This window comes from Lytechinus pictus, chromosome 11 (genome assembly GCF_037042905.1).
Source record: "Lytechinus pictus isolate F3 Inbred chromosome 11, Lp3.0, whole genome shotgun sequence".
NCBI classification, from domain to species: Eukaryota; Metazoa; Echinodermata; class Echinoidea; order Temnopleuroida; family Toxopneustidae; genus Lytechinus; species Lytechinus pictus.
This window is the reverse complement of record NC_087255.1, coordinates 30,276,570-30,303,132: the sequence shown is the minus strand read 5'-3', so window position 1 is coordinate 30,303,132 and position 26,563 is coordinate 30,276,570. Positions and strand designations below refer to the sequence as shown.

Sequence of the window (26,563 nt, the reverse complement as noted above, 5' to 3'; positions counted from 1 at the left end):
TAAAGAAATTTAATACTCCTGTATTGATTGAATGTGATTTCTCTCTTGTTTGAATTAACCAGAAGTGATAGCCACACATACAAAGCTGAAGAGAGCCAGAGCTGGTGAAGTGAAGGAGAAGTCTGTTCTGATGGTGTATAACAAGCTGTGTTCACTTGTCACAAATCTTGCCGAACTTCTAAACCTCCAGATACTCACAGATTCAACGGTCCTCCTGGTAAGTTGAATACACAAAGATTATTGAAAATGAATATGGTCATATGGATTGTTATGACCATGTCATAAATTCCTTTTGAAATAAATGGATTTCATGAAAAATTCAAAAGTCTGCTAAAAGACTTGAGAACTTTAAGTTTTATTTGCTCTGAATTCATGTGGGTTCAATGTTTTAACACTTTGAACAAATTATATGTCATCTCCATCATCTGCTTTTGTAACGTTTGTGGCAAGAGCTCTTTAATTAACCCATTGCCAACTGGAACCTGGTGATACCTGTACAAAGTCAATTGGAATTACAGAATTCAGTATGCAACAGGTTAACAGTTAAACAACCCTTCCCTTTGTTATGGAAGCAGGATGAGAATCCTTAGAAATGTTGCATCAGTCATCTTATTAGTGATTTTTGTTGACAAACTGATATATATATATATTTATGTATTTTAGCTTGGTTTGGTGCAGTACTAATGTGCAAATCGGCCCGACACCACACCGAACTTGAAATCTCCATTGTCATCATCTTCTTTACACTTGTTACCCTTTCATTCGTTTTCCCCTTAGATTTCATCAATGGGTACAGCTCCTTTCTTTGTTGAGAATGTCAGTGAACTTCAACTGAACTCCTTGAAGCTGATCTCTGCTGTAAGTATAGAATCAAAACAAAAACTTCTGTTTGTTTGATAAATTATGGGTAGGATTACATCCTTGAGTGAGTTCTAAAAAAGATATGAATTCTGAAATGTGCACATTATTTTCTATATATTTGACTTAATTATACATTCTCATAAGAATGTAAAATTCCAAGTGATAAATTGAGGATGAGTATATTGATGAAGATGCCGAGTGATCCCGAGTTCCTTTAATATTGTCAGGGAGGTTCAGTTATAACTATCATTGGAGTTGTAGTCTCTTAAAAAATTTATGATTTCAATGAATAGACAGGGGTATAATCTGTCATGTAATGTTCAGTATTTGATGGTGTTGCTAAAAGCTGTTGGTTAAGTTATGCATGACTTTATGCAGGACTGGAACATGTTGTTAGGTGCTATTAAAGTCAGTTACATGGGGTATATCATTTAGCCTAAGAAAGTGTCACCAGTTGTACGTAAGGTCATGCGTATCTTACGAACAGCTTTATGAAACTGCCCCCTGGGGGGTGTTTCACAAAGATTTAAGTATGACTTAGAGTCGCACTTAAAGTTCAAGTCCACCCCAGAAAAAAGTTGATTTAAATAAACAGAGATAAATCAAACAGGAATAATGCTGAAATCTTCATCAAAATCAGATGTAAAATAAGAAAGTTATGACATTTAAAGTTTCGCTTATTTTTCACAAAACAGTTCTATGCTCAACTCAGTGATATGCAAATGAGAGAGTTGATGATGTCACTAACTATTTCTTTTGTTTTTTATTGTTTGAATTATACAATATTTCAATGTTCACAAATTTGACAATTAGGACCCCCTTGCTTGAACCACAAAATGTTAAAATAATGGAATTCCACGTGATCAGGGAGGAATGAAACTTTGTTTCACATGACAATGATGAGAAAATCAAAATATTTCATATTTCATATAATAAAATACAAAAGAAATAGTGAGTGGGTGTTGTCATCGGTCCCCTCATTTGCATACCAAACAGGATGTGCATATAACTGTTTTGAGAAATTAGGCGAAACTTTAAAATGTTATAACTTTCTTATTTTACATCCGATTTTGATGAAATTTTCAGTGTTATGCTTGTTTGATTTTTCTTTCTATTCAAATCAGCTTTTTGTTGGGGTGGACTTGTCCTTTAAATACCGAGTTGCGTACGGTATGAAAGGCTTGACCGTATTGGTCAGATCGTGTCATCAAGACGCGCACTACTGCGTATCAATAAGATCGCACGTTGCATATCACGTACGCGTCGGCATTTAAGTGCGACTTAAGTCATACTTAAATCTTTGTGAAACACCCCCCTGGTCTAATTTGTCACCCTGTGAAAGGTGAGTACTAGTGTCGATAGGTTTACATATGGTCTGTTCATTTATCCATTCCTCCCGTTTTTGTTCTTCACAAAGTACGGTATTTTCTCGTTTCTAATCAAATGCAGAAGCCTAAGTTTCCAAAGTCAATAGAAAGGTCTGATAGATTAAGTTAAAATATATTAATGTGAATGACAGAGGATATATCATGATGCAAGATTGACTTTGTACCCTTACATTTCTTTCCACCAGGTGTTCTCAAGGTATGAGAAACATAGACAACTCATCCTGGAAGATATCTTTGCCTCTCTTGCCAGACTTCCATCAAGTAAAAAGAACCTTAGAAACTTCAGGTAAATACCCATGCTGATCGTGGCAAACGCTTTCTGTCGATTCTCCTCATGAACCAACCTATTAGCTTACTTGAATATTGGAACAATCACTCAATTGACTGTTTCATGAAAGTTTTCAGCTCTGACAAATTGCCATTGGCCAAGAGTTAACAACGTGCAGTTGCATAAAGTTTGTCCACCTGACCCCTAATTCGTGGGACCATCGTGAAATGGTTTGTCTCTGTTTTCAAGTTCATGCAGGCGCGTAGCCAGGGGGGGGGGGCGGTGGGGGCGGTCGCCCCCCCCCCAAAACGTCCCCAAAAAGAAAAAAAAAAGAAGAGAAAAAGAGAGGAGAAAAGGAAAAGCGAAGGGAAGAAAGGGAAAAGGGTAGCTTTGTGGGTTTTTTCTTTTTATTTTATTTTTTTCTCAAAAGAGAAACTCCTTCACTCTTGCTCTAAATTTATATTTTTGCTTCCGCGCTGCGCGCGGTTAAATGACAATATTGCAGTTCTCCATTGTTTCCCTCACCCTTTCTCTAACCCTGTTTTTCCACCTCAGCTATATGTGTTTCTTGCCAGTTAAAGTTCAAATGTATACATTAGGGCATGGAATTAGAGTAAGGTTAGGCCGAAATATGAAGTTGTCTTTTTTTTAAATTTATCGCGCAACTTCTGGTCGGGTCGGCTCCGGGCGGGTAAAATCTTTATATCAATTTCTGCCGTCACCTCCATATAGGCAAATTCTCCCGCTTTTCATCTCATTACTAAACAACCATAATTTGGGGGCAAACAGGTTCCTAATTTAAAAAGAGGAAGGTATAAATTTCGTGTCGTATTAAATAAAAAAGTACAATATTTTTCCATCAAATTCTATTAAACTTCATGTCATTTCTCTGCACATTCATCTCCTGTTTTGCGCCCTCAGATTGAAATTTTGAATGACAATTAAGTTTCTTTATCATTCAAAATGAAGCGCTTCAGGATAAGTCAAAGAAATTAGGCATCCTTTTTTATATAATTTCAATAAATCACAGAAGTTTCAACTTTTTGCGCACTATTTTCCTTGTAATGAAGTTCAATAATCTTAAATAATCAATTGAATTAGAGCCGATGTGGTATTAGAGATATCTGCATTTGATGAAACGTCCGCCCTTTAAAATTTCAGAGTTTCATTGCTCTGCGCGGGGAGGAATATCTTCCTCCGGCATATACATTTCTCCTCTGTTTTGCGAATTAAAGATATGCACTGTCGCTAATTGTTTGTAATCAAATCTGATCTTTCCAAGGGAAGTATTCAATATATCTTAGAGAATACCCTTTTCTCGGAACCCTTTTCTTTGAAAAAAATGATAAAACGCTCTAGCTTCCGCGCTTCGCGCGGGGTTATTATTACTTTAATTTCCTCCATTGTATTCCTTTTTTGTGCGTTCACAATCACTTTCGAAAACAAGGTTCAAAATCACAATATAGTCGACTGAATTGGAGCTGATATAGGTACTAGAGACAAGAGAGACGGCTCCTATTTTCATTTTAATTTATGAAACACCAAAAGCTTCGCGCCGGAGGGGGATACTCCCCCTCCCTGCACATACCCCCTAGGGAGCGCGCTTCGCGCGCTCTGTAAGTGTTGGCACGCTTTGCGTGCATTTACCGCCCCCTCCAAAATGAAATCCTGGCTACGCGGTTGAGTTCATGTGAACATTTGTAATACTCTCAACAAATTAGGACTTCATGCTCGTGATATGCACTTCTGTTCACATATTATTTGTAACAGAGTCATATTATATTTACAAATATAGGCAGGTATGGCATTCTATAAATGTGTCAATGAACCCTTCAGATTTTGCAATCATGCCTTGTGTCAAAAGGTCACAGGATTATTCATAGAGTTTTGAGAGTGATGGTTGCATGTTGTCAATCAGATGTATTTCTCTATATTTACAGTGAATTTGTCCTTTATATTGCACCAGTGAAAAAAATACACGGGGGCGGCGGGCAAATTCGCCCCGGAAATGCCTAAAGTCGCCCTTGAAATCACCCAAAATCATGCTTTTGGGGGCGACAAAATCTGAATGTCGCCCCCAAAATTATTGCTGAGTGATAATAACTCAACGACCCACTAGCGCCATATGCTCAAGCTCCGCTTACCATTTAAAAATCATCCAAAATCCTTGAAAATAGCGAGGAGCGCAGTTTCAAATTCCGAAGTTGCGTCTTTTTTTCTGTACCACCTATTTCCACACACATGGTACCAGGTATGGAAAAAAAAATCAATGCGACGGTCGGGAAACAGTATGTATAACATGTATAGGGGTCCATTATGACTACCACCATGTGCAATTTCTAATGCACATGTTTCCCCTACAGATATCACAATTCTGTGATAAAATAATTCGAATTACACAGGAAATAAATCCCAGAGTCTAGTAACCTATCATTGGTGAGTTGTCATTCGGCTTTGCTTTTCAAAACGGCCTATTAGCATCCAAAATAACTTACCTTATTTATTAATTATAACTTAAAAATCATTTGTTTTATTTTTCTCGGGGATTTTGTAAGTATCATACAATAAATCATCAAACAAAGCTCCATCTATTTTACAAGGCTGGCGGCAGGCGCACGCATTGGCGCTTGTATTAGCTAGCCAGTCTGAGCTCTGTCTCTCTGCCAGAGCTCTGGGGGACAATTCGCTCAAGAAAGGCCTCAATGATGGTGATTTTCTGTTTCAGACAGAGTTTACATTTCAGGTATATTATTCAAAACTGCCAATAAAGTCTGATGATTTCTTCATTGTCATGTATATTTAAGTTCTTAATGAATACATTCTCACCAAATTTAGACTCCCCCATAGAGAAATGCAATTTTCATGAAGATCTGCGTTTTCAAAGAACTTTACGAAAAGTTAGGGTATGTGGGCCTTTATTACATGTACATGGCCGAGTACAGGGTATTGTACTGGAATAGACGGAGTAGAAATTAGATATTGAATTCATTTATATCCAAGTCCAACTCACAGTCACACCCACACACACCCAAGATTCTAAGCATGAAAAAAATAACTTTAGAAATCATACAATATCAAACAAAAAGTAATAATTCATTAATAAGTAAACAGGTATTCCTCAAAATACAAAAAATTAGCATTAAAAAAGAGCCCCCGAAATGCAAAAAGTAGCCCCCAAAAGGTAGAATTGGAGCCCCCGAAATTTGACAAAAAATTTAAAATGGAGCCCCCGAAAAAAAAATTATTTTTTTCCCTGTATTGCACCTTCATTTAGGTTGAACAACACAACCAACATTCAGATGGTTACTGCTCTTGTATTACAACTCATTCAAGGTGTAGTAGTGTTCAATAACCCGGATGGTGATAGCAATGCATTGGACCAATACGACGATGTTGATGATGAAGCCTCAAAGGTACGTGCGATTCTCTTTGAATTGATAAAATACGGATTCAAATCCAGTGTGATTTATAATAGACTTTTATTGAGTGGCATTTAAAATGCTGCCTTACTAAACAGATAGTAGTTAACAGAATGGGCTGAAAGTCAGGATGATGAATCAATGATAATATTATGGATATCAATTTTTGTTTTGTTTTGTTTTTAAGGGGGGGGGGGTCTCTTGTGAGAAATCGCTTTTACGTTCAAGAATTTGATTTTCATGGTGGATGCAATTAGGTTCTTCTTCATTGAAGGATGAGCAGATTATACTGGACAGAAAGAACATTCTGTATGTCAGTTAATATCTAGTATCAAGTTAATGATACTACATCAAATAGTAATTGTAAAAAAAAGTTGCTTGTTGTAATGGGTTAAAATGCTTGAGGGTCACGTTATACATCTGTATAGTTTAGCAATGTAAGAAATGGTGTTTCATATATAAGAAGAAAAAATCTAGGACTACATTGTAAGTTTCTCTTTTAAAACAAGCTATTGTGGAATGATAAGGGTAAATAATGAAAATATCTAATCCAGACATGTTTTTCTCTTCAACTTTTTTTTATTTATAATCTTGCTAGCAGACAGATCAAGGTGTGCTAGTAGTCAATGCTTATGAGACAGCAGTGAGAACGGGACAGAACTTCCTCTCCGTGTTCTTGAAAAAGTAAATAAGTAACCAATTATTCTACCTGTTGTGTGCTATTGTAAAGCTCTTCTGATCCCATGTATGCATATATACATGTTATACAATTTTGATATCAATATTCATTTCTTTGTGTATGTCTAATGCAAAGATATTACATGTTATTTGTTTCTGTCACATAATGGCTCAGATAATTGAAACAATCACATATACACAGATTACACAGGTTGCAATGCATATTTATACTAAGGACATTGTATTGATTATGATTGTTTCGAAATTCCGGAACGGTTGATTATAAATTGGAAGAAATGCATGGTCTTTGGATAATTGCTATGCCCCCCCCCCCCCTAAAAAAATGAATAAATAAATAAACAAATAAATGAATCAATCAATCAATTAATAAATGAGAATTCAGAATAAAAATTGTTCATTTAATATCTCAGCTTTTTAATTCAGGAGACTTTTATTGAATATATGTAACAAACTTAAATATTTGAATAAACGAAACGTTTGCAGATTTCTTTTTGAGTAGTCATAGTTTCAAGAGCAAGTCTTTCGAGATTGAATGGGAATTTACAAAAAAAAAATTGTGTGTGTGTGTGATTTCAAGCGATCCCAATATATACCACTAATAAGTTATATCTATCGTTTGTTTTTCTAGGTGTGTCAGCAAGGATGAGGAAGATTACAGGCCTCTGTTTGAGAACTTTGTTCAAGATCTACTGTCAGCAGTCAACAAACCTGAATGGCCGGCATCAGAACTTCTACTTAGTCTGCTTGGGAGATTGCTGGTAGGTGGATTATTTCTATATATCTGTGTCGAATGATTCACAGTAGTGAAGGTAGAAATGACGTTGAGAATAGTGACAACGATAATGGTGATTGCTATGATTGCGGTGTTGATGATTAGGGTGATAAATGCAATGATGATAATGATAACAATTATCATGGTGTCATGATAACGATGATGATGAAGAATAAGATGATGGCAACTATAATAACGACAACAGCGATGATCGTGATTGTGATGTCATCGCCATCATTACGATAATGACAACCACGACTATGATGATCATGCTGTGGTGTTTTAACATTGATATAGTCTTAAGTGGTGTAGTTACATCAACAGACCTACTTTCGCCAAATCGGTGACCCTCCTGTTCTATCTCATTCAATCCGTTGACATTATGCAGATGCACCAGTTCAGCAATCGTTCCAATGAGATGTCAATGAGAGTGTCTTCCCTGGAATACCTTGGTCAGGTTGCAAGCAGACTGAGGAAGGATGCTATATCAAGTGTGATGGATGAAGATAGACTCAATACCATTGTCAGAGAGGTAAGGAGATGATCTATGCCAATGAATAACGTGGCAAAGATTGATAACCCTCTGAATATAAGTAAACCCGTCCCTTTTAATTGGCTAAAGCGCCCCCATACAGACTTTTTCATGGTCCAACAGAGAAGTACAAATCATAAAATCATGCATAGCTTTATAACCATGTGCACAGGTGTAACAAAATTGATCTCATTGTATGACTGTAGTTATGTCAAGTTAGACTGTAGAAAAAAAAATTATGCTGACCAAAAGTGTTTTCAGCTACTTTTCTCTATTATTATTATTATTATATCTACCATTCATATTTTCTTCTTTTGTAGATGAGGGGCGGTAGAGAGTCACCTGTTGGGGATGGTAAACCATGCGACAAACTAGACTATGTCATGAACCTACAGCAGGCTATGGTGGACTACCTCAGCTATAACAGCCGCAATGATCCAGCAATCTTGGTAAGAAATGTAGATCATTAATGTAAAAAGTGGTGAATTAAGGTGAAGATTTACTGATGCCAAAGGTATCCACTGATCTCTGGCAGTTATATATCTCTCTATAAAATGTATTATTTTGTTTTTTGTATAGTGCTTAATACTTTGAAGTTGCTAAGCACTATATAGACATTTCATTGTCCCCGTCATTGGATCACTTTGCTGTTGCTTCCAAATTATTAATATCTGATTAATCTCTGTTTTTCCGACAATGTAACATGTTGTAATTCGGCACTTGTTTTTGGATTCAAAGTTGTCAACGAATAAGTCATAAGTGATAGAAGTGTAATTTAGTTATATGGATATTCATTAATTATGTTATGGAAAAAAAAATAGAATGACAGCAAGATATTGAATGTAAAATGCGTCACTTTTTGTAAACTAAACTTATTGCGACATAAGAACACTGGCATCAAATTCCACAGAACCTATTTGTGAAGTCTGATTTTGCATTCTCCCTCTCTCTCTCTTTCAGTTTTCAAGGCAATTCTTTCTTGCCCAGTGGTACCGAGACACCAACGCAGAGGTGGAACAGACCATGAAAGCTCCTCAGTCCAAGAAGAAGAAGAAAGACAGTGATGATGAGGATAGCGACGATGAGGATGAAGACAGCGAAGAGGAGGAGGAAGAGGACAAGTCCCGTGAATCAGTCCTAAAGACAGCAGAGATCCTGAGAGCAGCAGAGAAGAGGAAAAAGTTTCTTATTTCTGCTATCAAGGTCAAGAAACCTGCTTTATCAATCAGGTGAGATTTAAGACATGGATGCATGGATTACAATAAAGTAGGGCTGAATTTATATACACATATTGCTACAAACAGACTTTATCTGGTAATCATAACATGTTGATTATTTCCCAAACAAGTATAAAATGAAATGGCAACAAATACAATTTTGGAAATTATTTGTTTTTTTAGACAGAGTTAACCCTCAAGCTCCCGGGGTATTTTGATTCTTGTCATTCCCGGGGGGGGGCCATTATGGCCCCCCCTTAAGATCTCGGCCGCCGATCGCGCGAGCGACGCAAAAATTTGCACGCTGGTAGTGTGTGATGTAATCTACAAGGCTGTATGGTAAAATTTTCCAAAATATTGAGATTTTATTTTATATGAATTAATTATGCTAATTTATGCATAAATCATACTTTTTGCTCTAATTCACTAAATAAAGCTCCTAGAATGCTAATTTTTGGTAAAAATATTCTTTGTAGCATTCTTAACAATCGCAATTAAAAAAAACTTTGGTTTGGAAATCAATTTCTTATGTATTTTATTGTTTTATGAATTTCTTATGTATTTCTTTGTTTTTTTACTTTTGGTTTTCTATTGTTTTTTCAATGGAAATTGTTCCAGACTTAATTCTGATCATAAACAAGGCAAAATTAATTAAGTTTAATCAGTAAAAGTAGAAATAATGATACATTTATGAATTTTGGCTAAATACACTATTTGCATTGGATTTGTACATGAAATCACGTTTATGAGCAATTTTGGGTCTGACATGCACTTATATAATGTTGCGTAATGTCGTAACCGCGTACCCGGGCGTCACAAATTTGGTCTCAAAATTTGCGCGAGACTTGAAAATAAAAAGTCAGTGAGCGACGAGGTAAAAAAAATTCGCGAAGCAGATATATCGCGAAAATTGTCGAGGGGGGGGCCATTATGGCCCCCCCCCGGGAGAATTAGGGTTAAATATGAAATTAGTATTTATGAAGCTATTGTTTGTGATGATGAATTAGTATTCTGGTATACATTTGCGAAGACATGCTTACATTTTTAAAGTCCATGTAACTGATACATTATGTGGAGAAATTAAGTGATTTTACCAAATTTATTACAAGCAATTTTCCCTGTATTGCTTACACCTTATCTACTCATGCGCAAGCCCAACTGAGTTACAACTTGTCATTCCTTATGTTATTTTGTTTTCCTTGTCTAATACTTTTACAGGAAAGGAAGGAATATCATCACTTACGAGAGTGCTGCGTTTGTAGTTAGGTATCTTGCTTCAAGAAGACCTTTCTCACAGAGTTTTGATATCTACCTTACACAAGTGAGTATATTTGAAGGTTACATGTATATCCGCCTTTCAAATGTGTTTACATCTCTTCTTATTGTTATGAAATTGGCAGTACTATAATGAAACAGCAAAACATTCTAGTCAAACTGATTTTGATATCACCCGTATAGAATGGCCACCCATCTATAAAATCACTTGGTTGGTTTCCCATTGCAGCATGTATTACATGGACCTGTCTATAATAACCACCTTCTCATAAAGACCACTTTTCTTATAATGTTGTGCCTTTATTGTGATACAAGGGATTAGGAGACCTTTGAATTTGCATATTCATGCCTGGCCCCCCACTTTGCTAGCTCGACAGACCCTCCGCCGAAATTGATCTCGTCAATTTTTGTATAAGAATTAATAAATGTTGAAAGTCATTCTGCGGTTACATAAGCTCTTTCCTAGTCTATACGTTTGCAAAATTTTATTTCAGTGTCAAATATTGATTGTTGAGAATAATGTAGGTGCAATTTAAAGAAATAGTGTGTGTCCTTGTCCTTGTGTGACACCAACCTTACAAAATCATCTGAAAATGAACTTTAAAAAATAAAACTTTTAGTTGCAGAAGGAATATAACAAATATTCTATTATTTTTTTTTCAGATCTTGAGAGTATTAAACGAAACAGCAGTTGCAGTCCGAACGAGAGCTATGAAGTGCCTATCACAAGTAGTAGCAGCAGATCCCAATATACTGGCCAGGGTAAGAAAGTAAAAACATCATGATTTGAAAGATGAACCTGACTTGTTCTTGTGCTAAAATAGATACTTCAAACTTGTCCTGTTTACTTTAACGAAGTAGGAGTAATGGTTTAGTTTTGACAGATAAACTGCATTCAGATGATCATGAACAACAGCTGATGAATCAAAATGATTGCCAATTTGATTGAGCACCCAAGAACATGTCACCGTCATATAAAGCCGTTCAAAACTTACAAATAGCTTTACAAAATACCATCATGAACATTTGTAATTTTTTTTAGATATCACCCCAACACGTCACCAGTTGTGTGTAAAGTCGTCTGTAACTTTCAAACGGCTGTAAAAAACACCACCCTGAACATTTATTCTATTGTTGAGTTGTCACCCCAGTAGCATTATATACATGTTTTTTTCTCTGTGATGTTTATTTTAGGCTGATGTTCAGAAGACCGTTCATTGTCGGTTCATGGATCAGTCCACCAGTGTAAGGGAGGCAGCAGTGGAGTTAGTCGGGAGATTTGTGTTAATGCAGCCGGAGCTAACAGATCAGTACTATGAAATGCTTATTGAAAGAATATTGGTATGTTCATTTCTCAAAGATAGAAATAATAGTAGTATTATGGAATGCTCATGAAAAGAATATTGTATTGCCTGCATAACATTAAAAAAAATATCTTTTCATTCATCATATTCTGGAGTTGTGATTTCATTACCAGGAAACGCTATTTGAAAGGTAGATATTAGTATTACGAAAGGTAGATGTACTAATGGTCCTGGAGTTTAGAAGTTGCATAAATTCATGAATCATAAATATAGTACCATTATGAACTGCTCAAAGTAAACTGCCTTGGTCATTGGCAGGTTTGATCGTACTAGTGGCACCAACATCTGTCTGTTATGTGGCATGCGATTAGATCCATACATTTACTAACCTTTTGATTCTGTTCTCTCTTCCCACGTATAACAGGACACTGGAATCAGTGTGCGAAAACGGGTGATCAAGACTCTCAGGGATATTTGCATTGATCAACCTGAATTCACCAAGATTCCAGAGATATGCGTTCGTATCATCAGGAGAGTCAATGATGAGGAAGGCATCAAGGTAAGTACAATGGCAAAGATATTCCTTTACACTCCATTTTCTTAGCCCCTCATTTTCCTTATCCCAAACTATCCTCAACCTGGTAAGCATTTCATCAGCAGTTTCTGTCCAATAAGTTATCAGATCTGACAACTTTCCTTGATTCCTATTGGCTGAGAAGCAATGTTGCTATGGTAACTGTCAGATAAAACAGGACTACGCGGATAATAACATCTGACAACTCCTTTGATAAGATGGTCCCTTGGACTATTTATTTTTGATTTCAGAGATACTGGTTTCTTTAGTAGGATTTTGCCAGTTTTTACATCTTGACAAGTTCTAATTTCGGGCTTTTTCCCATTTTATGTTGTACATCACTTATGGGGCTTTAATACATTCTGGCTTCTTTTCAAGCCCAGTAAAAACTGATCGGCATCACTGTTTAATTGTTGGCATCACGGTGATGGGTTGGTTCTGCATTTATGCAGTTATACATTAGCTGGTACAAGTCTCTCATTGGGGCCAGCCAATATTTGCTTAAACCAGTTTACACAGGAAGAAAGAAGACCAAAGATAGTTTGGTTCTATCTTTGGGCAAATGCATCCATTAGCTCCACCAATAACAGACTTCAGATATTTATAACAAGGTGCAGATCTTTGCTATGAATATTTGTGTTATCTGCGATTAGAATGCAACTCTTATTTATAATGAACATTTCTGTACAGCACCTAAGTCTATTTTCAAAGCAACCATGAGCTATCATCTTTGATGTTTATATTGGTATTTCCTGCAGAAATTAGTGAACGAGACATTTCAGAAGATGTGGTTCACACCGATGCCGAATCAAAACAAGAACCTACTACTTCAGAGGGCTCTTAACATCATAGAGGTGGTAGCAGCCAGCAAAGATACAGGCTATGACTGGCTGGAGCAACTCCTTACAAATGTAAGTAAACTCATGCCTTGTTATGTTTGATCCACTTTTCCTTTCAAGTCTTTGGGGGGGATTAACTGTATTCTTTCTGATGTGTATGTGTGATGTGAATAACTGACTCAATCATCACAACTGGTGATTGAAAAATAAATGTATTTTCTTCCATTATGGCTCATAATGATATCCCCCGTTATATAGTGTTTAATTCATTAGGATATTATCTCTTAAGAACCTACATATTATCATACTCGCTTTCCAGACTTACTATTACCTTGGTCATCGAATTATGGCTTGAATAAAATCGTTTTGATCAAGATAATTACAAAATATTAACAAGATTTATTGTATTTCCTCTTCTTTAGCTTCTGAAAGGTGAGGAGGATGCCCACTACAAGCCAGTCCAGAAAGCATGCGTTCAGGTCACAGACTGCCTGGTGGAGCATGTGCTTCGGCTTGAGAGGGGATCCGCCGAGGTATCAGAAGAGGGCAAGGCAAGCAGTAAGAGGCTAGTCTCATGTCTTCAGACCCTGTATCTCTTCAGCAAGGTGAAACCCACGCTGATGGTGGCGCATGCGACCACTCTTCAACCCTACCTCAGTACAAAATGTGCAGTGAGTATTGGACCTTCTTAGCAGCTCTTGATATTAGATTGAACCAGGCATTTCTTGACTTAAAACCACAGGTTGAATTTTGAAATTTAGATTTCTTTGCCTCAAAGCAGCCAAAGGCTTAGTTGAACGATTGGCTCTAGTTTCCTATCTGGTAAGATTTTCCCTGCTGATATGCTTTCCTTGATTATGAATGTTGCAAGAAAATTTAGTGTCCAGAAAATTCAGAAGGACTGATAAAGGAGTAAAAACATTGAAACTCACTTGCAAGTTAATATTTATCCTAATCATACTGATAGTCAGCATCTTTCCCCCTCCCCAATCTCTAAATGATACAACTCCATCATGATTATCATCATTCCAGACGCAACGAGAAACGATGGTGATCTCCAACGTTGCCAGGATCCTTGAGATGGTTGTACCTCTGATGGATCATCCTAGTGAAGTATTCCTGGCCAGCCTAGAAGAAGATATGATGAGACTTATCCTCAAACATGGACAAATGGTAAGAAATCAATCCTTGGCCCCGTTTCACAAATACTTGCGATTTCGTTTACAATGGTGTTATGTTAACTATGAAGGAAACATTGATGTTGATTTGGCTGGTGAATCTTGTCACCATGGTAGTTACCAGAATTGGGATTTCTCTGTGAAACATGCCGGAATGGGGGGATCGTGAATCATCTTGTTAATGATTCTCATGGGTTGATGTGCTTTTAGCCGAACAAAGAGATCTTGAAATTTGAAAGAAAGAAATAAAGAAGAATACTGCCTTCCAAATCATCTATGTGGATGATGTGTTTAATATTAGGGGTAGGGAGCTAAGCTTATTTGAATGTATCCTGTAGATGAATTGTTCCACATAGGTACCACTGGCCTTGAAACTACTCCGGTTTTATTGCAGTTTCTCTGAATCATAAATTATATATCTACTAAAAAATTGAGAACTCATTTTCTTTTTATGTACCCTTGTTATTTTGTGTTGTTCATCATTAGTAATTATTTCAAAATAAGTTTAATTCCCTTGTGTATGAATTCAAACTCTAATATGTTAACTATTTTTTTTAACAGGTGCTTCAAAGTTGTGTGAGTTGTCTAGGGTCAATAGTGAACAGAGTGACCCACAACTATAGACTAGTCAGAGACTGCTTTCAAAAGTACTTTAGTAAGTATTCTTTTAGAAGTGTTTACTATTTCTTAAACACAAATAAAACCTACAAAGAGTTTGCTCTAATTCTCTAACTTTATTTTGATCAGCTTTAGGATGATCAAATACAGATAGAAAATTATGGATTATCAAAATGAAGATGGAAAATTCAGAATGGTCAAAAATAAAGATTTGTCACTACCAAAACAAAGATAGAAAACCAATACAAAATTACTTTCATCTGAGATTTCTTTCCTATATCTATATTTGCTTGATCTGTCACTGGCAGCAATAAATTAGATTACTTCTATTTTGTTGAAAGGAAAGAAAGAAGTGAAAGGACTACCTCTATTAAAGATTACACAATCTAGATAAGCCAAGTTACAGTATGGCCCAAAAGTTTGCCTATGCAATAATACAACTACCAAACATTGGATTATAATTTCTCTATATTTACCATAATTCATTTGTTTTGGGGGTTTTTTCACAGCAATTCTAGCCAAGATGAAGACTGACCATGATTCAAGTTCAGAGAGCCCTATCAGCAAGAACAAACCAGTCTTACTCAGGTCTCTCTTCACCGTTGGTCTCTTCTGTAAGCATTTTGATTTCGATGCTGGTCTCAAGCACTCCAAGTCATCACCCAAGGTTAGTATATTCTGTCAGTCAATCAGAAAGGTCTTTGAATCTCCATTTGTCCTTTTGGATGGGGATGGCTCAATAATAATGATAGTCAGTTCTTGTATAGCGCATAACACATGAATAACGTTTCTATGCGCTTCCAAAGGACTTGGATATTATTACCCTGGCTGTAGCTCAAGCAGCTTTTACGTGCTCAGCATTTCAAGGAATAAATTCCTGCCAGGTACCCATTCACCTCACCTGGGTTGAGTGCAGCACAATGTGGATTAATTTCTTGCCGAAGGAAACTACGCCATGGCTGGAATTTGAACCCACGACCCTCTGATTCAAAGTCCGGAGACTAATCCACTGGGCCACAACGCTCCACAATGTCAATCTCACATTTGCTGTTGTTGCCCTTACTCCATCCTACTTACCTCCTTCACTTGCTTTGTGTACCTAGTGGAAAAGGATAATGATCGGGTGTTAGAGTTTAGCTTATTCTAGCTTTCCTCTGAACAAAAGTATGGGAGATCTATCAAAGCTTTTTAAAACTATGTTTTTCAGCTCTTATTTGTGATCACTAACGTCCATGATAGTGGTAATGACTGTTAGATAAGTACTTAAACTATTATAATTAAATTGTTGAATTTCAGCTTGTGGAAAATAATTCACAGCAGTTGATATATCAGTCATGTAAATAATCATGCTCTTACCAAAGTTTGTATGAAGTATGTATTTAATGGCTTGCAGTTAGGTGGCCGGTCAGCCATTGCAAATCTTGTGGATTATTTTAGTTTGTTCAAGATGATTTTAGTCCTCAGAATTCTTTTTCTTTCTTAGATGTTTTTCCAAGTTTTGCACAATTGTAAAATGATTTTTTTTTAATTACAATTTTTTTCATTTATCATGCCACCCACAGGTTCCTGTGAGAGACCGGGTGTTTGATGTCCTGCTGTACTTCTGCAACCGAGAGGATGAAGACATCAAGCTAAAAGCTTTGAGCGGCCTAGGGTTCCTGTGCAATCGTCATGCAGACTTCATGCTGACAACAGAAGTCAAAGACCTATATTGGAAAATCCTCACTGATCCTTATATATCTGTCAAGCAACTGTGCCTAGTGAGTCCCATCTAATTCTTTCAACTTGTATTCATCCTCTTCCTTTGTGTTAATTTATGTATGTGTGGGGGGGGGGGTTTGGGGGGGGCTTTATGTATCATAACAAAATGTCAATTAAATTTCTGTACTCTGTTGCATATTGATATTCATTTTAACCATAGTTAGGAGAAATTTAGTTTCGGGGAAACAAAAGTTTCTTTTTTTAACTTTGACCTAGTGGGTGCCCATCTTTATTTAATAATGTTTGAACATAACCTTGTGCATGGCACTGAAATCGCTAGAAACTTATCCTCATTCTGCTAATCTTCCAAGTTTGAACTCTCTGCATTCATGAAATTTCTTCCTACTGAACTACTTCAATGCCTTAATGAAGAAGGGCACGTGTAGTAGGGGCGTGGAGGCTGATACTTCCGAGTCACTAGGCCGGTGGAGAAAACCTCCCATAAATTTTGTAAACGTGATTCTGGCTGAGGCCAAGGCCGGCCTCAACTACATCCCTGATGTGTAGATTGCCATTGTTAATAGTTCATGGATAAAAACTGTTTCCTCTGACATTATTTTTTTAGGTGGTGAGAAATCTTCACTTATATCTTGTAGAAGAGGATGAGAGGATGAGACAAGCAGATGCGGAATGTAAGTTTATTTCACTTCTTCTAAACATACTCCTTGTTTGTCCACAGGTTTTGTACAATCCTTGACTTTTTGTCAATTGTTAGTTGTGGGAATGTTTATAAACTTTTGCCAAGCTATAGCATTGACACAAAAAAATCATGTCACTGTTGAAATCTTGCTTGATTTGTAGAAAATCAAGTGGAGCAGCCATATTTATATTTGTCATTTGTTGTAACTTCTTTTAATTGATTTCTTCTTTGCTTTCAGGGAAAGCACATGCCAAAGAAGAAGATCTAAAGGAGATGGGTGATGTACAGTCAGGGTAAGTAATCATTTTGACCTCCAACAATTTTGTCAAAGCATGCATTTCTTGTATTTGTTATATGGAATGTGGGTCATGATGGCCTGATGGTGTTGGTGGTGATGATGATGATGATGATGATGGTGGTGGTGGTGGTGGTGGTGGTGGTGGTGGTGGTGGTAGTGGTTTGATGGTGATGATGGCTCTGACGACAATAATTCTCTCTTGATTATGACAATGGTCATCATGATGATAATGATTGTCTTGTGGTGATAACAATGTCATAGCAACAATCTCTGTGACGGTGAGAACATGTATGAGATATAAGGTATAATATATAAATGTAAGAGGGGCCAAATTTGCAGAGTCTGGGTACGCGGTTTACAAAATTATGCAACATTTTGTATGTCAGACCCAAAATTGCTCAAAAATGTGATTCTGTGTACAAAGTCAATGCAATTGTGTTTTCAACCTAAAAATCATTAATATATGATTATTTTTACTTTTGTTTAAATGGATTTATTTTATACTATTAATAATCACAAAAGGGTCCCCAAACATTGTTTATAAAAAAACAAAGAAATACATAAGAAAAAATACATAGGAAATTAATTATGTTTTTGCAATTTTTTGGTAGATGTTTGTTACAAATGCAATAGTTGATATTTTCAACCAAAAATTAGTATTCTACTAGCTATCTATAAAGTGAGTTAAAGGCAAAAACCATATTTATCGCAAATTTCATGCTCTTATTAGCATAATTAAGTAAAAACATTTAATTTTTGAAAATCTTACTATTCAGTCTTGTAGTTTACATTGGGCTCTATGCATGTCCAAATTTTTGCGGCAATCGCACAATCAGCGGCTGAGATCTGAAGGGGGGGTGTCAAATATATCCTGGTCTGAAATAGCCCAGTTAAATTAGGGTTAAGAATCGATAAGCGCCTCAAAACCATATTGTTCAATCGTTTATTAATCATAGACAATTCAGCATTACCTGACAAGTATGGCCAATGATCTGAATATGTGATGGTTTGTTCATTGATGTTTATCCTACTTTCTCTTCATACACAGAATGAGCAGTTCTGTAATGCAGATGTACCTGAAACAAGTAATGGAATGCATGCTACACAAGCAATCTATGGTTAGGATGGCAGCATTACAGGTCATTGTTCTAACATTAGGACAAGGTCTGGTTCATCCTGTTCAGGTGAATACCTTGAATTTTCTTTCATATCATATCGAGCACCCCCCCCCCCTTAGAAAAAAAGATTGATAAACAAATATGAAATAATTTTCAAATAGAATTAAATTAAGTTAAAATGAATAGATAAAATACAATGAAATAAATGAAAAGTAAATAAATAAAATTGAATTCAATATTTTTAGAATAAATAGAAATTTAGAGAAAAAAATAAAAAGAGTTTTAAAAAATGTTTGTTTGCTATAATGGAGGAAAAAGGTTTGGGCCAGTTGTTCATGTGTTGTGGTTTATTTTTTATTTTTGTAGCTTCTAGATCTACTAATTCTTGTGCATGCAGCGGGGGCTCATATATGATAAATACATTGTGTGGCATTCCATGGTAAACAAGTACAAGAAAATTCTGGTCATTTTAAAGCTATTCTCTTGATCCCTCTTTCCTATTTGATTTCTTCATTTGATGAATAATTGAATTTAGATAATATAAATCACATAATTTGAAGTTATTTCATTCGTGAATTGCCTGAGATCTGTAGCAGTCCTGCAATTAAAGGACTTGTAAGTTCTTGAAATTGCTGCGTTACGCCTGAGTTCTGATGTCTACATATCCAGGTACACATACCAGAGCAGCCTTGCCTTTAGAATTCCTATTTTTGAAGTGAATTATTTTACATTGATGTTATTTTGACCCACAGTGTGTACCTTACCTCGTTGCCATGGGAAGTGACCCGGAGTCTGCCATCAGGGTGAAAGCTGACCAACAACTGACACACATTGACCAAAGATATCCAGGTTTCATTCAGGCAAGTAATCAACACATTTCAGGGCTTGAATTAATCCAAGGTCACAAAGGCCCTAGTATTGAATGCCCATTGATTGGTCTCCGTGCCCTTGTCAGTGACCTTGGGTATTATGTGTGTCCTTTTTAAATTTCCCAATTAATAATAATGATATTAATAATAGCTGGATTTGTAAAGAACTTCTTGCCTGAGGATGCAAAGTGCTGCTATTATTACCTTGGATTTAGCTGCACTGCCCATGTAAGCGCTCAAGCATTCAAAGAATTTCTTCCTACTGGGAATGCAATCACCTCACCTGGGTTAAGTGCAGCACAATTTGGGTGAATTTCTTGCTGAAGGAAAACACGTCATGGCAGGGAATCGAACCCATATCCTTCAGATTGAAAGACGAGAGTCATAACCACTAGACCACGACATCCCCACCATTTGTTCTGTAATATAGAAATACAAAAGACAGGAAAAATGATTTAGTTATAACAATAACATAAAGCCTATTCATTGTACTGCAATTGTGAGACATTGACAATATCGATTGCCAGTTTCACCACCATTCTAGAAGTCGACATCATTTTCGTCATTATCGTACTGTTTATAAGTAGGAGGGGATGGGTTTATGAATTAGGCTTCTCTTTGTTGTAAATATTAATTAGATAAAATAGCAAAAGAAATATGTTGAATTAAGAATCTAGGCCACATTGCATATAAATTTCCTATTACATTAACTTGTCCATTATAACTATACATTGGTTCTTATTGACTGCAGAGCCTCGTTATATTGGTAGATACCATGATAATAAATTTTTTTTTATGCAACATATCCCACTGTCTAAAGATCATACTCTTAAATTTCTTTAATTTTATTGGTGATAGGTTACCAGATGTACATGTTCTAATTCTCAGTTTTGTAATGACCTGTTACCTCCGTCCCTTCTTTGTTGCAGATGAAAGCCTTAGCAGGTTTGAAGATGTCCTACAAGCTTCAAGAAATACTCAACTCTGAAACAGAAGAGTACATTCGTGGTATGAGGGAGAGAGATAACCACCATTATGCCCTATGCAGTCATCTTTATTCAATGATCAGGTCCAACAGATCACACCGGAGAGCCATCCTGCTTAGTCTACTCAATCTCTTCGATGAACATGTGGTCAGTGAAGATAACCATTTCTTTTTCTTGGGGAACCAAATTGTCAAATCCCTGAAGTGTGTAAATTTGGCCCCCTAACTGTTAGACCTTCCTGGAATCACTTGTCTCTGTTTCATACTTCTAATGAATTTGTTTGTTCCCAATTGATCATGACTGGGCCAGTTCATGACATAAAGTAAAAAATGGGGGAAAATGGGATCGGTTGCACACACACACACACACACACAAAATTAACTATTACCTCAATTACCCAGCTTTACACATTTTTATTTTTATTATCCCAAAATAATAATTTTATGTACAGTGTCTTATATGCATATGATAAGCTACAAATATTGATGCATAATCATATGCATCAATAGAATTAATAATATATAAACTTATAATGATATTATGATAAAGGTTTTGATTACTTTTAATGGTTATATTTTTCTGGTTATTGTCAGGTAAAGCTGAAATTAGATCTTAGTTTGTTGATTGACATTCTGTATGTTTTCTTTGTAGAAAAGTGACTTGAATCTGTTGGTTTTTGTGGCCGACAATCTTTCATCGTTCCCCTACCAAGCACAAGATGAACCTCTCTTTATTATGCATCACATAGAAATTATTGTTTCTGTATCAGGAGCAAATTTACTACAGTCTTTCAAAGATGTAAGTAGAATTAAATGAATCTTCATTAAATCCCCCTTCTGTGTGATAATCATTGGATCAAGGTCTTTGATATAATTCCTTTAAAGATGAATGAAAATTATGGGAAAGATGAAAATAATGATTGTTGTTTATCAGATTCTTTTTGTGATATTTTGGAAGATTTTCGTGAAAATTTAATGATCAGTGCAGAAGACTGCTCTTCAGATGCCCTCACATTCACCACATAACAAATGAAATTGTCAAGCCAATGATTTGGCTGTAGTCCCATACTCATCTGTCTGCATTGATCATCAGAAGAATTGATTCGATACGCTATCATTTTGTTGATATCAATGCCTTACAGCGTACTCTCCAGTTCTTAGGCCTCTGTCCAACAATATTTGAAGGGGGAGGGAATCAGTTCTCCAAAGCTTTAAACTTATATCCTTGAATACAGTGAGTGCACTGATGATGCAGCTGCTAAAGTTAGGGTAATAATAGATGCACTTTGTATCCTTTTGAAATCCAGCTAATATTGTATTTGTGATTTGGTTTATTCTTTCAGAGCTTTTGTAGCAACCAACCATCCAGACCGCCCTCAAGAGCGTCTCAGAATTCCGACTCTGGCAGGCCCAGTAGGACAGCCTATGAAGATGATGATGAGGATGATGCAGAAAGCCTCATTGGTAAGTTTGGTTTTGTCATGAGGGTGATGTTTAATAAAGCTGTTTGTAAGTTACTCTCGACTTTATGAAGGACCGGCGACCCTTGTGGTTGTGACTCACCCCCAAATTTCCTGTTTTAGCATTGGGAGTATGGCTCGCATAACCATCATAATCTTAATTACAAACTGTTGAATCTGGGAATATTGGGGATCTTTCATAAAGCTGTTTGAAAGGATATGCATTACTTAGAAAATCAACTGTGATTAAAGTTCCAAGTTGCAATCCCAAAGTATTTCATTTAATCTCATTTATATTAAGTGTAAATTTTAAATTTGGGTTACGATTTTAAAATGAGTTTGAACAGAATCCAATGTAAAATGTCTCATATATATGTGAATGTAATTAAAAGTAATCGGCAAATAATTCTAACAGATAATAATAAATTGTTCAGAAATGAGCCACAATTTTGTTGGTTCACTTGAAGGAACACCATGATGATTTATGAAGTTTTGCAATTAATCTCTTGATGATATCTTGTTTTCTTTCAGAGCGAATTCCAGAAGAACCCACCCAGCTCCTTGAGTGTTGTGTAGCCTCTCAGGCTGTTATCATGCTGCTAGTTCTCAAGCAACATCTCAAAGACCTTTATGGATTCAGGGATAAGTAAGCTCACAAGAGTTATGATTGATCCAAACAATTTCAACTATGGAAATCTGTCAATGTCATATTTCTTTATACAGGGAATTTGTACAATGTTACTAGGGAACCCAAGGAATACACTGAAAGATTGATGCATGCATGAATAAACATTGTATTCAAAAAATCATTTTGAATTGACATGCATTATAGACGTTGGGTTTGCTCGCTTTTCTTTGATTGATTAGGTCATATGTAACTCTTTGTAAAATGGGGCCTCCACTGCCTCTGGAAGCTTTTTCATGAAAAATCTCTTTGTTTAGTTTATGGGGAAGATTGTTTTGTAGTATTTTAGGGTTTGAAATAACAATATTGCAGGTTTCCTGAAAATCATACTTTTTCATCAAAATATTGTATTTACAATATTTCTACCTAGGCAAACATCTATCATTCCTGAAAATACTGCAATTTGGTTTATTAGGCTTGCATCCATGCTCTGCTGTTTTGTTCCTATTTTCCCGCATGTTGACTGCCACATGAAATCCAAATCTCTAAAACCCCTTTTTGCCCATCCCTATCCTACAGCACGATACACAGATACTCACCAACGGAAGCTGCCAAGGTATATGAGAAGGCTGTCAATAGGAAGTCATTGGTACACTTCAACCCTGCCAGAGCCTTGGACCTTCTCAAGACCGGCCAACCCAAGCCACCTCTCAGTGAGCAAGAAAAGAAAGATATAGTGGAGGAGTACTTAGATGTAAGTTCTATCTGTATCTTTTGATGAATTGAAGTGCTTATGATTGAAAAGCGGAATATGTCGTCTAAAATATATTTATCTAAGCAGTGTTCTTGTTTTTTGTTTGATGGTTGAAAGCCATTTCAATCTTAATTTATAAATTCAGTTATTGGTTGAGCCCTGTTATTGCCCAATTACATGTTTGAGAAGTTTTTGTTGAGCAAAAGAATGTAGACATTTTCAATGTGAATTTACTTTAGTATGTTAAAGTTCATGTGTGTTTCATGATATAATCCTCCTGTTTACAATGAATTCAAACTTTGAAAACATATATTCTTTACATTTACAACAAATTAATATATGATTTAATCATCAGGATAATTCCAGCAAGTATGTACCTCCAACTCCCTATTTGTGGAACCTAATTGATATTTTCAAATTAGCATGGCATGAACAGTTCGTAAGGTGAAGTAATAATGGACAAAACAGGAATTTGATGAACCAAAAGATTCATTACTTCATAGAAGGGACCATTATGAATAAATACATTTCCCTATTTCAATAAATGTGTATTGATTTTGTTGGTACAGTTCAAGCAGCTGATGGAACTAATGGATGACAGTGAGGATGAGGAGGAAGATGGTGGGAAACCTAAGGCTGGTTCAGGACCAGGTACTCCAGTCAGGAATCAGGTAGGTCATATCCAGTCAACTTCATTTATCTGGCGATGTTATGATTGACAGCAACGTTATCATGGCTTTGAGCATTTATGTACTTGTATCTTGCTAAAATGAGGTGCCATTAAAATTAGTGTCCCATTGGTGACCCATAAAACTTACTTAGTAATGACAGTGTACTGTACATTGCTGTATATTGGTGAGATTTTACCCGAGCTCTATCAAGGAAGCATGAATTTTTCCAAGTTAGCAACAGAAGGACCAATGATGTAAGGTCCTCTCTGAGGGACCGGGAAATAGCGACAAATGCTTTATCAAAGGGCACTTAGTGCATCGGCTCGGTATGCAACCAAGGTCAGCGGATTATTTGAGCTATTGCCCCTCCTTGATATGAAGAATTTCTGGTAAACTAAGGGTCTTTACATCCCCTGTCAGAAACAAGATAAAAAATAAATCAAATTAAAATCCAATCAATTTTTGTTCTTTTGTTAATAGACTGGAGAGGATGGTGAGGTGAAGGAAGAAGTAAAGGAGGAAGGAACCAATCACAACGAAGCAGGGGGAGGGGGCTCAACGAGTCCAGCAGCTGCAAGGAAAACACCCGAACCAGCACACATACCATCCAGTAGAACAAGACAAGTCAGAAAACATTCTGCCGAAGACGAGGATTCCTCGGAAGAAAGCATCCCCTCACCAGTACCAGTAGCCAAGGTAAAGAACTTTTTTTAACTCCTGGGTCCCGTAACACAAAGGGTAGCGATTAATCGTACACGTGATTTTTACAATTAATTATACATATACTCAATGCAATCAATCGTAGAAAAATGTTCTATGATCGATTGCTAAGCTTTATGTTACTGGGCCCAGGGCCCTTTAACACAGAGCTTATTGATGTATTTTACACTTAATTGATAATGATTGCATATTAATCAAGCCCTACTATTAAGCACTAAGCTTGGTATAATAGGGCTCAGGGCCATGTGACAAACAGCCTTGCGATTGATCGTACTGCTCAAGATTTGTATTTATGCTTGGCGATGACTATCTATCCAATCCAGTCTTAAAATAAGCCCTCTAGGGGCCTGTTGTGGAAAATTGTGTTTTATCGCAACTTTTTCTTCGTGCGGCCCCTGATCTGATAAAACTGTAAACTATTGTGTGCTTTTCAGAAAGAAAGAAAAAAGTGACAGGCTAGGCCTACGGTACAAAACTGAATCACACATGTCTACATGCATCCAAACAAAGCTAATCATTGACTACTATTTGTAATGAGTTGTATGAATAACTTTTATGCAACAATGCCCTGTATTTATCCATTACGTATGTTTACATTTCTTTACACAGTCAAGAGCCAGGTCAAGGACGCCAGCGCGGAGTAAAAGCAGGCAAGGCGGAAGAGGAGGTAGTTCGCGGAAAAGGCCACAGAAGAAACGCAGGAGAAGGATATCCTTTTTTTTCAAACAATAGCATTTAAGTATTATGGCTATGGGCATGGGATTTTAAAAGATGGATTTTATTTTGAAGGATTCTTACATTATGTAGAAGAACATCAAGGTCCCCTGACATGAAAATACAGAATACTTTCTGATAATTTGTACGAGTCTTTACTTTACCAAATCATGTCCTGCTTGGTTTAAATGTGCATCATATAATTTCAATATTTTTTATTTCATTTGTCTTGCATTTGTCTGCAATATGCTTGGCCCCGCCTCCTTAAAATCCACTTGATCATTTTTTTTTTGCCTCTTGTGATGTCACAGGAGGAAGAAATAAGCATAACAATACACAATCATATGCAACTTGCCATAACTATGTGCCATTGCTAACAATCACAAGTCTTCATACAATACCACCTCACAAGCAGCAACTAAATGACAGTTTGAATGGTTACTATGCATGCCCTATATCGTGTTGTTTGAAGACTTATGATTGTTAGCAATGGCACATAGTTATGGCAAGTTGCATATGATTGTGTATTGTTATGCTTATTTCTTCTTTCTGTGACATCACAAGAGGCAAAAAAATGATGTAGTGGATTTTAAGGAGGTGGGTTTAGTATACTGCAGATAAATGCAAGAAAAATGAAAAATATTGAAATTATATGATGCACTTCTAATCTCAAGAGGTAATGATTTAGTGAAGTAGAGACTCATACGCATTAACAGAAAGTATTCTGTATTTTCATGTCGGAGGACCTTTAATGTACAGGATTTTCATTTAAGAGAAAGAATTCTGTTCTGTTTGGTGAGCATTAGTGAGAAACGGATGTGGCTTTATCATAGAAGTCTCAAAAAGGTAAGGCTTCTATTCAACTAACACAACCCTCCCCCTTCAAACACATGAGATCGCGATACTTGTGCATCCCATTTGATGAGCTGTTTGTAGTATAGGGTCATGTAAGTTATGAATTTCGTTTACTTTATGTAAATCTACTATTTCCTTGACTGCCTTTC

At 36.3% G+C, this 26,563-nt stretch overlaps 1 protein-coding gene across 2 annotated transcripts in view; it reads left to right on the top strand.

Annotated features, from left to right (window-relative positions):
- The window catches only part of LOC129271156 (nipped-B-like protein A), a 47,665-nt gene that overhangs the window by 17,543 nt on the left and 3,559 nt on the right, over positions 1-26,563 (top strand). The window contains exons 15-45 of one of the 2 annotated variants that reach the window (XM_064106310.1): positions 63-217; positions 778-858; positions 2,435-2,535; positions 5,792-5,930; positions 6,538-6,620; positions 7,264-7,393; positions 7,796-7,939; positions 8,260-8,388; positions 8,900-9,168; positions 10,375-10,477; positions 11,095-11,193; positions 11,626-11,772; positions 12,160-12,294; positions 13,068-13,220; positions 13,571-13,819; positions 14,181-14,321; positions 14,888-14,981; positions 15,454-15,611; positions 16,507-16,704; positions 17,271-17,337; positions 17,584-17,638; positions 18,692-18,827; positions 19,514-19,621; positions 20,560-20,763; positions 21,268-21,414; positions 21,959-22,079; positions 22,607-22,721; positions 23,280-23,454; positions 24,024-24,125; positions 24,606-24,821; positions 25,455-25,553. In XM_064106310.1, the coding sequence (XP_063962380.1) occupies positions 63-217; positions 778-858; positions 2,435-2,535; positions 5,792-5,930; positions 6,538-6,620; positions 7,264-7,393; positions 7,796-7,939; positions 8,260-8,388; positions 8,900-9,168; positions 10,375-10,477; positions 11,095-11,193; positions 11,626-11,772; positions 12,160-12,294; positions 13,068-13,220; positions 13,571-13,819; positions 14,181-14,321; positions 14,888-14,981; positions 15,454-15,611; positions 16,507-16,704; positions 17,271-17,337; positions 17,584-17,638; positions 18,692-18,827; positions 19,514-19,621; positions 20,560-20,763; positions 21,268-21,414; positions 21,959-22,079; positions 22,607-22,721; positions 23,280-23,454; positions 24,024-24,125; positions 24,606-24,821; positions 25,455-25,553 (4,253 nt within the window). Of the gene's footprint in view, positions 1-62; positions 218-777; positions 859-2,434; positions 2,536-5,791; positions 5,931-6,534; positions 6,621-7,263; positions 7,394-7,795; positions 7,940-8,259; positions 8,389-8,899; positions 9,169-10,374; positions 10,478-11,094; positions 11,194-11,625; positions 11,773-12,159; positions 12,295-13,067; positions 13,221-13,570; positions 13,820-14,180; positions 14,322-14,887; positions 14,982-15,453; positions 15,612-16,506; positions 16,705-17,270; positions 17,338-17,583; positions 17,639-18,691; positions 18,828-19,513; positions 19,622-20,559; positions 20,764-21,267; positions 21,415-21,958; positions 22,080-22,606; positions 22,722-23,279; positions 23,455-24,023; positions 24,126-24,605; positions 24,822-25,454; positions 25,554-26,563 lie in introns of both variants that reach the window. The other variant, XM_064106309.1, reaches the window with a different exon arrangement.